The sequence below is a fragment of the Oncorhynchus tshawytscha genome, linkage group LG09 (genome assembly GCF_018296145.1).
Source record: "Oncorhynchus tshawytscha isolate Ot180627B linkage group LG09, Otsh_v2.0, whole genome shotgun sequence".
Taxonomy (NCBI): domain Eukaryota; kingdom Metazoa; phylum Chordata; class Actinopteri; order Salmoniformes; family Salmonidae; genus Oncorhynchus; species Oncorhynchus tshawytscha.
In genome coordinates, this window is record NC_056437.1 from 45,760,486 (window position 1) to 45,773,455 (window position 12,970).

Consider the following 12,970-nt stretch of genomic DNA (forward strand, 5'->3'; position numbering starts at 1 on the left):
CTAATTCTTCTTTTGAGGCGGTTTAGTGCATGGGCACTTCCGTCCCAACTTCTGTACTGGATTACAGGTACTATTCCCTAAAACAGGGGTGGGGAACCTTTTTGCCATCAAGGGCCATTTGGATATTTATAAATTCATTTTGGGGGCCATATTATTAAAATGGGCTATTTTCTGCTTTATTCATGTTTTAATGTGACTTTAACCACGGACATTGGTTTTAATAGTTCAAATATGACTTCCTCCTTCAGTCCGAACTTGTTCTCAACTGGCCTACCTGGTTAAATAAAGAAGATATAAAATTAAAATAAAAACAGATACTGTTGTTAGAGTACTGACTGTGATTAAAAGTAATGCTATAGATTCTTAATTCCCATCCTCATTCAGAAAAATGTTTAATTTGTAACAATGTAAAGATATTAAAGCACATTTGATTACTATGCTAGTAGTTATTGCATAAGCAAATGTTGTGGGGTTCCCATAGTTTAATATAGTAAAAGCACTTTCAGTAGTGCATCTTACAGCCCATATGCTGCCTGACACCTAGTCATTTACCACTTTATTTAGGCTACTCAATATCTTATAGCTACATCTATCATGCAAACAAACACTTCTTAATCATTATGTTTCTACAAATGCACAGCTTTCAATCAATAATTTACTGGTGTGTCATCACTATAATTTCCATTCCGACATTACATCCATCGCTATTACCATCAATGTCATTCTATATCAAAATACAGCTGGAGGTCACTGAATATACCATTTGTATATCATATGGACTTCATCCACAACGATTCCGACAATATTGGAGCTGTATAGGATTGGGGCCAACACATCTTTCCCGGTCTTCTCCATCCAGCTCTCTGGACTTCCAAAGACAAAGTTGCATGAATCCTCCCATATAGTGTTCTTGTCTTTCTACACAACCACCGCTCTAAGACCCGGGGCTGTTGCCTTGTGGATTTGGTCCTCCGTCCACCACAGACTTTAGCTGGGACACGACTGGCAGAATTGGAGGCTGTTTTTGTAGTTTCTTGAAGACGAGAACTAGCTAGCTGGTAAATTAGGCTTTTCCCAAAGCCTGTTGGCACAACCGCCTCATCCTCCCCTCGCACGAAGGCTCAAAACACTTCAAGTTGCTCATATTTGAATTCAATGACCTAAATCGTTTGTTACTAGGTGGCAGTGTCATCTCTATCTCACTTTCAGAAAGCTCCATGGCCTTCACTGAGTTTCTCCCCACAGTTTCAGCTATCTGACATTGAGTAACTAACAAAACAAGTGGAACATTTGGTAGTGCATCACTGCAAATATGTCCCAAGACACTGTCTGCCCTGGGCCAGGTTTCCCCAAAACAAGGCTTCATTCCATTGTTAGAACCATTGGAGGACCATCTTTGAATCTTAAATATTTTTCAGTAAAACCATTGCCAGTGACGTTGCACTTGAAAACGCTCTTAATTTAACAACTGCCTCAGACTACTCATAGAACAGTTAAGTGCGTCATTAGATCTTTTGCCCTCGTCCTTGCTTCGCTTGTTTATAAAATTGCAATCTTGGTATTTATTTGAGGTCACAGAGAGACGATAAACTTTTTGATTCGATGTTTAGCTGAGATCTAATGTGTGCAAGTGACACAGGAGGGCACAAAGCACTTACCTGTTCTATGAGTGGTCTGAGGCAGTCGTTTACTTACCAGTGTTTTCAAGTACAACTTTAGTAACGATGGCTTTGGGGAAACAACTCAGAGATATAACTATGCTCCTACAAAGGGTTTAACTTTGAATTTAGCCTTAAAGCGCCAATCAGCAATTAAAACAAAGCGTACTCCCCGCAACTATATCAGTAAAAAGATGAGGGATGGGTCTATAGAAAAATAACCATGTTCAAATTCATAGACTGTAACTTCTGCTTCCAACTCACACCCTCAAACACGTAGATCCCCTGAACGCAGCTCACTCTCCAGATCCCAATCACCTGAATTCTAATCACCTGTTCACACACCTGTATGTCATTATCACACACTATTTAGTTTAGTTCTTTGCACCCATCACTGTGAGGTATTGTTTGTTTTGTGACACACGGCTTTCTGAGCACTGTTTTTCCTGTAATTTAACCCCCTTGTCTATGTTTTTGACTGCCTCACTAACGATGTCTTTTGCCTATTCCCTGCCTGTACTTTAGCTTATCGGATTTCCTATTATCTACCTATTGCCTGATCTCCTGGACTACGTTCCTAGCCTTTTCCCTGCCTGTACTGTTGCCCTTTTGGACCCCCTGTGTATGACCTTTGCCTGCCCTTGGACCCAGCTACCTGCCTCCTCCTGTGGTCCTTTGCAATAATCACCTGCTGCGCCCTGCACTTGAAACAAGCTCTCTCCCCTCGTGTTCATTACATAGACAGAACTATGGCTGCAAGATCTGACCATCCATGTTATTAAAATTATAGTTTTAACCCTGTTTTTTTAAATTTTTTACATTGATTTTGTTTACAAACATTGGAGTGAAACAAGCTTTTATTTCGGGTTCTGGTGGGATACCACAGTTGAACTCAGATCATGAGGCATTTAGAAGTTATATTCTTCATAAAAAAATCAATGGGTACATACAGTATCATATATTTATATACATACAGTATGTATATGTCCAAAATGTAGCAACCTCAGATTGCCCCTTTAAAATGATTATGGGAAACAGGTTGTCTTGTTTCTAATCTCGTACCCAGCCATCTCTCTCTCTCAAACCGAATATGCAGTAGCAATTGAGCCTGGGGACAAGGTTAACTTGTTTCATGTAATAGCATAGATATATCATATTTGCCTAAGAGCTGGCGCAGTTTAAGGTTGACGTTGTCTTGTTCAAGTGGGTATACACCGTACAATGGGTTATTGTGACAGTGAGACACCTGCTGTTCTCTGTACATTTGAGTAATTCAGACACCGTTATCCAGAGCAATTAGGGTTAACTGCCTTGCTCAGGGGAACGTCAACATATTTTTCTGGTCACCAGACAATGGCAATGGTACCATAAAACCACGATAGTGTTGACATGCTTCTAAACGGTAAAGTAATATGATTTATGATGATTAGATAATAATAGGAGGCTGCTACAGCCAGAGACAACATGACATACAGTGTTATGCTAGAAAGTGGGATTGAAATAGATTCAATTGTAATTTGTCATTGATCGACACACATTAAATAACTGAAATATAGTTGTTGCATAAGTATTCACCCCCCCCCTTTCTTTAGGCAAGCCTTTGGCTTAACAAATCACGTAAGTTATATGGACTCACTCTGTGAAATAATAGGGGTTGACATTATTTTTGAATGACTACCCCTTCCTCTGGAAATAACTACACCTTCCTCTGGAAATAACTACACCTTCCTCTGGAAATAACTGCACCTTCCTCTGGAAATAACTACACCAACTACACCTTCCTCTGGAAATAACTACACCTTCCTCTGGAAATAACTACACCTTCCAAAGGTGAGAAGGGTAGTGTAGTAAAGAGCATTGGGCCAGTAACCGATAGCTTACTGGTTTGAATCTCTAAGCTGACAAGATGGAAAAATCTGCTGTTGAGCAAGGCAATTAACCCCCAGCAACAACTGCTTCCTGGGCACTGATGTCGATTAAGGCTCTCTGATTCAGTGGTTGGGTTAAATGCAGAAGATACATTTAGGTTGATGCATTCAATTGTGCAACTGACTAGGTCCCTTTCCCCCAAACAACATCTGTAAGGTCCCTCAGTCAAGTATTGAATATATCTTTAAGCATGGTGAAGATAATAATTATGCTGTGGATGATGTATTAAACCACCCAGACACACGAAAGATGCAGTCGTCGTTCTGATTTGAGCTGCAGGACAAGAAGGAAAATGCTTAGGATGTCACCATTTCTCCATTGGTGATTTGGCTGTGATGGAAGAAAACAGAGGGAGGATCAACAGCATTTTAGTGACTCCACAATAATGACCTAAATAACAGAGTGAAGAAAATACATGCATGTGTGTGCAAAAAGGCACTAAAGTAATACTGCAACTAAACACAGCCTTATGTTTAGGGCAAACACCACACATCCCTCAGTAACTGTCTCCTTATTTTCAAGGATGGTGGTGGCTGCATCATGGTATGAGTATGCTTGTAATTAGCAAAGACTAGGGAGTTTTTCAGGATGAAAAGAAACAGGATGGAGCTAAGCACAGGCAAAAGCCTAGAGGAACACCTGCTTCAGTCTGCTTTCCGCCAGACACTACGAGAGGAATTCACAGGACAATAACCGACAACACAAAGCCAAACAATGAATGTTCCTGAGTGGCCAAGTTACAGTTTAGACTTAAATCTGCTTGAAATCTATGCAAAACTTCAAAATTGCTGTCTAGCCATGATCCCAAACACACTGGCAGAGCTTGGATAATTTTTTAAATAGTAATATTGCACAATACATGTGCAAAGCTCTTATGAGACTTACCTCATAAATGTACAGCTGTAATGGCTGCCAAAGGTGTTGTAAAAGCAGGGAATCAGGAAGCAGGTGCAGTCGATGAGTTTAATAAGAACAAACAAGAGGGGATACAGGAACAAGAGTATCGTCTGAACATAACACAGAAACAATAATGCCTGATGGGTGACAACAACGGAGTGCTAGATAAAGGGGGAGTAATCAGGGAAGTGATGAAGTTCTACAGCTGCACCATCGAGAGCATCACTGCCTGGTATGACAACTGCTCAGCCTCTGACCGCAAGGCACTACAGAGGGTAGTGCGAATGGCCCAGTGCATCACTGGGGTCAAGCTTCCTGCCATCCAGGACGTCTATGCCAGGCGGGGTCACAGGAAGGGCTTAAAAATGGTCAGACTCCAGCCACCCTAGTTATAGACTGTCCTCTCTGCAACCACAAGGCAAGTGGTACGGGAGCGCCAAGTCTAGGTCCAAGAGGCTTCTAAACAGCTTCTACCCCATAAGACTCCTGAACACCTAATCAAATGGCTACCCAGACTGTTTGCATTGCCCCCCCTCTCCCCCTCTGCTACTCTTTGTTGTTATCATCTATGCATAGTCACTTTAATAACTCTAACTTCATCTACATATTACCTATTAAATAAACCGGTGCCCCCACACATTGACTCGGTACCCCCTATATATAGGCTCGCTATTGTTATTTTACTGCTGCTCTTTAATTACTTGTTACTTTTATTTCTTATTCTTATTTGTATTTTTTAAAACTGCATTGTCGGTTAGGGGCTCGTAAAGTAAGCATTTCACTGTAAGGTGTACACCTGTTGTATTCGGCGCATGTGACTAATAAAATGTGATTGATTTGAACAGTGCCTCAGTGACATGGAGGGCAGTACGGAGACAAGATAGATGGATACAACTGCAGGATTTGGAGAATCTGTCCACAACAACCATAACAGTGGTGAAACCATTAGAAAGGGGAAGATCAGTAACAAAATCTACAGACAGATGGGACCAAGGCTGCTAAGGCACGGGGAGGGGAAGGAGTTTCTCTGCAGGAGCATGCTGGGGAGACTCAGTTTGAGCACATATGGAGCTGGAGTTCACGTAGCGGGGGATATCCTGCTCCAAGGTGGGCAGTATTTAACGGAGATGATACCTGGGTGTCCAGCGGCAAGGGATGTGTGAGCCCAGGTCAATAGCCGATCCCTTACCTCCTTGGGAACGGAGGACAGGTAGCAGGCGCGGTTCCCACTCCAGAGCCTGGCAGATGTCCACATCTATATCCCAAAGCACGGGGCAAGGATTCAGGAGGGCGGTATGATGGGTGCACTCAGGACTGGAACCTTTCCCAAATCATGGAGACGGGCAGGACATCGGCTTTGATGTTCTTTGAACCTGGGCGGTATGATAGGGTGATGTTGAATCTAGTAAAGGGCACACCTTGATTGGCGCAAGTTCAGCCACCTCATTGTCCATATGTACTCCAGGTTCTGATGGTCGGTGAGGATGAGAAACGGATCCATGGCGCTCTCCAGCCAGTGTCTCCACTCCTCTAATGCTAACTTCACCGCCAGGTTCCTTTCTGCAGGAGACACTTTTTTAGAGTAGTATGCACATGGATAACATTTTTGTGGATTACCTTGACGTTGTGACAGGATGGCCCCTACGCCCACTTCTGAGGCGTCCACCTACACCATGAAGGCAGTGTAGGATCTGGGTGTTTCAGCAATGGGGAGGAGGTGAAACACCCCTTCAGTAAGCGGAAGGCCTCATCAGCTGCGGGATTCCACACTAACTGAGGGGATCACCTTTGAGGAGAGAGAAGAGGTGATGGAGATTAAGTTTCTAATGAAGCGGCGGTAGAAGTTGTCAAGCCCCACAAATCGTTGTAGTCCCTTTATGGTGGTTGGGACTGGCCATGACCTGACTGCATCTACCTTCCTCTCCTCCATAACCACTCCCTGCATGCTGACCCGATATCCCAAGAAGGAGACAGCGGTCTGATGGAACTAGCACTTCTCCGCTTTGACGTACAGATGGTTCTCCAGGAGGGGCTACAGAATTACCCGGACGTGGGCAACGTGCTCCGTCAAGGTGGCCGAGTAGATCAGGATGTCGCTGATATACACAACCACCTGACGCCCAAGCATTTCCCGAAACACTTTGTTCACAAATGCCTGGAACACAGACGGAGCATTGCTTAATCCATAAGGCATCCCTAAGTACTCGTAGTGCCCAGACATCGTGCAGAAGGCTGTCTTCCATTCATCCCCCTCCTATATCAAATTGTAGGCACTCCGCAGGTCCAGCTTAGTAAAAAAACGGGCCCCGCGGAGCTGTTCAATGGCGGCTGGCACCAAGGGGAGGGGGTAGTGGTACTTGGTGGGGATAGCATTGAGACCTCTGTAGTCAATACATGGATGAAGACCCCCCTCCTTCTTGGCCCCAACGGAAGAAACCTGCCGATGCAGGGGAGGTGGATGGGCGGATGAAACCATTTCGGGGGTTCACAGATGACTAGCCTTTTTATGCTCAAAGGACTCATCCCTGCCAAATCAATGTCTGCCTAACAGCATCCCTCCTGCACTTTTACCCCCCTTCCCTACTCCTGTTGACTCTCAGTGAGGATGTGACCACGGTCGGGCAGCTCGATCAGGCTGATCTGATGTTGGTTTCCTCTGGAGGTCAGAACCCTGTTGTCTTCCCTTTCTGACATGTGTTGTCACATCTGTCTTACAGCAGACATCCTGTCCCCTTGGCTCCGTATGTCTTATGTCCGTATGTCCGTATGTCCTCAGCTCAGCTGTTTACAGCCACCACAGCCTGCGTCCCTATTTACATCGCTAGTAGCTATAGTATAGCAGTACACAGTGTTTTGGTGCAAGCACGATCATGGTTTACCGTGATATGGAGGGGAAGGTCAAGGCTGAACATGAACAGGGTTGGTCTGCTTCAGTTATATCTACAACACAAGAACGCAATGAGCTTCACAAAATGGCAAAAAATCCCCAAATCTGTAACTCTACACAACTACACAGGGTCGCCATTGTGCGTAGACATAGGCTTTATTGCCACTGTTCGGTCACTGCAGCATCAACCTGATTGGATGGTTTCATCTCCGTGTCTTGGACCATCTGTTATGTTTGTAGTTGGGTTGTAGCTTCCAATAGAATACTGCCATTCTTTGATAATGTGGCACTCCTACATTAGGAGGATATCAAATGTAAGGCCCCGTACACACTCAGGTTGTACAACAGATCATTTAACAATCAGTTAACAAGTAGTTGTAATACAACGGATATTTTGGTACCCGTTGTATAACCGATGTGTGATGTACATCCGTTGAACAGCTTGCGTGTGTATGGGGCCTAATGCTCACGTAAACACGGTGGCATTTTGCATCATCATGATACTGTGGCCGGTGACACTTCTTCTTGAATGTCCAATATCTTGAAAACTCGATCGCTGACATGCAAAACATTTTGGGACTCTGTGAACACTGGAAAATGAAAAAAATAAATACCAAAAGATTGTTTTAGAGTGGTCTTCCCTCTAAAAATCAGATACAAATTACATATAGCCTTTACATAAGACATTAGACTTATTGTCAGTTAAACACAAAATAGTTTTGTATTCTTATTGTAAAAACACAATTCATGATGGAGATATGACTTTTAAATATACTCTCCCAGCAGTCGACAATGCACCTTTGATTGAATCCCACCCTATGAGTGTGTTACAGGGTTATATAAAACATTTTTCACATACACACTCCAGTACATTCATCCAGTACATTCATCCATTTAACACAGAACCCTCTCACCCTGTCCACAATGAAGACACAGTGACAAAGCCTTTGGATTTCCTTTTTTTTTACCAAAAAAAGATCAAAATAAAGATTTGAATGGTTTAATTTAAATTTTACAGACATATGGCAGGACCAAAACAGATGGCCTGAAATATTTTAGCTGGTTTATTCTCTCAACGCAATAAGGTCCCTCCAGTCTGTGTGTGTGTGCTTGTGTGTATACATGTTGTGTATATGTGTCAGTGGAGGCTGCTGAGGGGAAGACGGCTCATAATAATGACTGGAATGGAGTCAATAGAATGATACCAACCACATGGAAACCACGTGTTTGATGGTTGATGCCATTCCAACCATTATAATGAGCTGTACTCCCCTTAGCAACCTCCACTGATGTGTGTGTGTACGGACTGGAAGAATGTATATATGTGCAGCAAATGAAAACATTGCACACATTTGTCCGACAACAACAATAGCAGGAAGCAGGTTTTGGGAAAAAAGTTGAAAATGAAATAGACAAAAGGACGACTTAGTAAAAGTCAGTGTCCTATTGTGGCCCATGGGCCCAGAGATTGTCCCTCCATCAGCCATGAGTTGAGACCTCTGCAAACAATGCATTAATAACTTCAATGAGAGGGAGGGGATCATATGTTCTGCTATAGTGTCCAGCCTGCTACTGAGGATCCACAGTGTTGAGGGCCAAAGCTTTGACCATGGCTCAATAATACAAACAGTGTCTTCTTCTTCTTCATGATTTTTTATTAATAAATACTGTATAGGAAATAGCTTTGACTCTCAAAATAATATAGCAATGAGAACAATTTTTTTTTCTCATTTCACATTTCATTTTTGCGTTATACTCTCCACACACAATAATCTAAAATATCTACCCAGATAAAGAGACGTTCAACAGCCGTGAACGTTGAAAAGACGCTGAAAAACCAGGAGATGGACAGTTTGTGTATTTGTTCGTTACAAAAAAAATGATCGAACGATATATAGTTCGATTTTGACAGCGGAAACGCAAGTAAAGGGCTTAAATGTAAAGTTTGGTCTATGAGAGACACTTTCTGGTCTACGACTGCACAGTGAGGAGGTGGGGCTAGAGGATGGGGTGGGGCTAGAGGATTGGGTGGGGCTAGTTAACATTCATCGCTGAATATATTAATATGTAGGGAACAGGTATCTGGATGGGCAGAGTTGATACTATACCCATGGAACATTGAGCATGAATGTTCAGCACTCTGTCTTCTGAACACAGTACTCTGTGTACTGAACATCGAAGAAATAAAACACTGTCTCAATGTCTCTCCTCAAACGTCTTATCCATTATTGCGATGAATTATTTCTTTAAAGATGTTTACAAAAAGAGAACAGTCTTCTGTCCACTACCGAATCAGCTATTTACATCTGTTTAAAAAGCAAGCATGTTATGCAGTCTCCTCTATGTACCGCAAATATTTTTTCTTTAGCTTTGTCTTCACAGAATATACATATTTACTAAATCTTCACAGTTTATTTATCATATATTAATTGTCAAGAGTTACTGTAGTTCATTAATAATTATAGTTTATCTCCATGGTGACACCGGGGGACACTCCGCCTCTTGATGTCAGGGATTTATATTTAGTGAATTGTTGACTGACAGTTGTCTTTCAAACACTGTTCTCAACTGGTAATAAATATTGTCCACTTTTTGATTGTGATTCAGTTTGCCAATTCACAGTCAGCAACCCAGAGTTACACAGTTACACGTTTAAAGTTTACAGTTTTCTGGTCATTTACTTTTAATTTTCACTTGACTCTCGTTTCTCCTCCTCTTCCTTCGCCAGTGCGAGGTATGGTAAGTTGGTACAGGGTCTTGAGTGGAACATGTCAGACGCAATCTCCACCTCTCCACCGAGAAACGCCACCATGATTACAATAAGCCCCAGCGTGACCATAGTGAAAATCCAGATTGTACTTTTCCACAGAAATCCTTTTAAAATGACCACCAATTCACTAGAGTCCCCATCTCTGCTACATTAGAAAATGTCCACAACGTTAGATAGTCCTTCTCTTCCCAGACAATAGTGGTGTCCGGTTAGGGTGGTGCTTGTCCTGTGTCTTTGTGGTATATGGTGGTTGTGGGTAGGTAGTTTTTTAAGGCACTTTGAAGGTTTTTGGTTTTCACGGGAGCTCGGAGGAGACCAAGGCCAGGCCGGAGCTCTGGCGGAGTGAGGGGCCCGAGTGGACCGCTTTGGGACAGTCAGGCGTCAGGACACGTCCGTTTTCCCCCACGCTGCCTGTGATCGACAGGCGTGCCTTGTTCCTCATGGCCTCTGTGAAGGTCAGCTGGGAGGTGGTGGGGGGGGCATGAAGAGAGGGACATGGGTGGGGGAGGAAGGGTAATGAGAGAGAAAGGGGAGATAGAGACAGAGAGAGGGGAGAGGTAGTGAGAAGTGGAGAGGGAGGTAGGGAGAAGAGATGAAAATAAGATGAAGACGGGGGAACAGATAGAGAAAGAGGGAGGGGGAAAAGAACAAGGGGGAGGCAAAGAGTGAGCAAGGGGGAAAGAAAGAGAGAAAAAAGAGGTGAGAGAGGGACAGATAAAACATGTCAGCTCATATCGACATTGGCCATGTCCGAATACTCATACTAGCATACTACAACACCTAAACTGCATAAAATGTACTCATCGTCGCATACTATTTGTGACGTAATGTTTAGTAAAAAGTATGCAGTATGCCATGGCCGTAGCTTGATATTTTCTCGTCTTATTTCCAATCTTCAATTCGTTTTTTTGTTTACTTTCAGAGAACTATCAAATCTGGAAGCTCTCCTTTGAATCCGGTTTGAATGCATTGTGGGTGTGAAATTCCTGAAAAGGTTACAACTCATTCATACTACATGAGAAGCCGAAATTAGTATGACGTCCGGGCATTTAAAGCATACTCAACTTTCTAAATGTCACATACTATAAAACTGTATTTTTTCACATACTCAAACGGCCTACTATTTAGGATGCTAGTATGGGTTTTCGGACCCTGCCACACTACAAAATCACTACAAAAAGCTCTAAGATCAGGAATCATCATGAAGATGGGTAACGTCGGGGATGAATATCGTACAGAAACTACATCCAACGTCACACCACATAATTACAGGACATCCATCAGGGCCATTCAATAATAATTTCTTATTACGTCGCTTTATGTGTACATTTAATACACGACTTCCATTGACTACTATGGTTATTAGACAATGGATGATTCATGTGTGGGTGAGGGACCACAGGGCAGCTGACCAAGCAACAGTAAAGGGAATAAAGAGGGAGTCGAGAGAGCACCAACAGGGGACACATAACCACGTCAGACACATACTGAGACTGAGACTGTAGATCTGCAAGTCTAATATCTCTGGACCCGAGGGAAATATCTTAGAGATAGGAGTTCAAATCAATATAACTCTTAGAGGGGCAGTTATCTTCCACTTACTTTAGGCTTTAACTCCCCAATAATGTACAGTGTTATATTGCTTTATCTAGCTTTATGTGTGCATGGGGCTGTTTTCTCATTAAAACCTGTGGTTCTCCCTTCTGGTTTAGACAGAGGAGCAAGTGCCTGGGTGTCATAGTTAGGGTTGTGAAATTACAGAAACTTTTTCCCAAACATTCCAGTTTGGAAGATTCCCGGAATCAGGAGGAAATACAGTAAGCAGGGAGGAAATCCTCCAACTAGCATTACCAGAAAACCTGAGAATTCTCAGAAATTCTGTTTGGAGGATTCATGGAAGGAATAAGCAGGGAGGAAATACTCCAACAGGAAATCTTCAACCTGGGATACCTGGAAAGCCTGGGAAACTACCCTGATATTCCCAGATTTCCAGAAATCCCGGTAGGAGCATTCCCAGAATCAGGGAGGAATAAGCAGGGAGGGATTCCTGCATCTGTGATTCTTATCAAATCTGGGAATTTGGAGAAAGTTTCTGGAAATTTGTAACACTCGTCAGTCAACAGCATGAGACATTGGGCTCTATTTTTGGCTGGCGCTAAGGAGACGCAAGTGTCAAATGAACATTAGTTTGCAATTTCATCATGTAAAAACTGGCATTTTCCATCCCTAATGCCAGGTTTGGCAATTTACCTGCATGTCTAACGTTGAGCTCGCTGGCGCTGAGGGAGAGGGGTGGCAATATTTGAGGCGTGTCTGTAGCCCTTTACACTCGTACCCGTATACGGGTTGAAAATTGCCTATTTGGATACGTTTAAAGTACCTAAATTAGAACACAGTGGCTGTACAGTAACATGCTATACATGATGTTAGAGCTCTGGGTCTCCACTTCACAGCTCTGTATGGGTTTTGACTGACAGCCATTCTGAACTTGGGCACTGCACATGACAAGAAGTTGACCTCATCCAACCCGCTAGTTTGCAGATAGTTTGTTATCTGAGTGAGAGAAATGTAAAATGTAAGGACTCGGGTGCAACTTTCACTGGGGACGCGGGGGTCATGTCCCCCCCACATTCTGCATTTGCATTTTTCAACTAGTGTTTATTCGCAGGGCTCAGTAGTATTGTAACTGACATGTAATGATAGCTAATGTTTCATCCTGTCTCGGCTGAGGTGAATGAATAAGCTACGCTAGCTAGTAGCAACCACAGCCAGATCAGCTCTAGCCTCTAGCAGCCAGATAGCAATATAAGGTGGCTATTATTACTATCG

The 12,970-nt window shown here is 43.0% G+C and overlaps 1 protein-coding gene across 5 annotated transcripts in view; it reads right to left on the bottom strand.

The window, feature by feature from the left end:
- Positions 1-9,008: 9,008 nt before the first annotated feature.
- Positions 9,009-12,970, bottom strand: part of LOC112258042 (glutamate receptor 4) — a 176,005-nt gene continuing 172,043 nt past the window's right edge. For 3 of the 5 annotated variants that reach the window (XM_042326951.1, XM_042326950.1, XM_042326955.1), the window contains one exon: positions 9,009-10,601. In XM_042326951.1, coding sequence (XP_042182885.1) covers positions 10,437-10,601 — 165 coding nt within the window. In that variant the 3' untranslated portion in view covers positions 9,009-10,436. The remainder of the gene's footprint in view (positions 10,602-12,970) is intronic. The other 2 variants (XR_006084100.1, XM_042326954.1) reach the window with 2 other exon arrangements.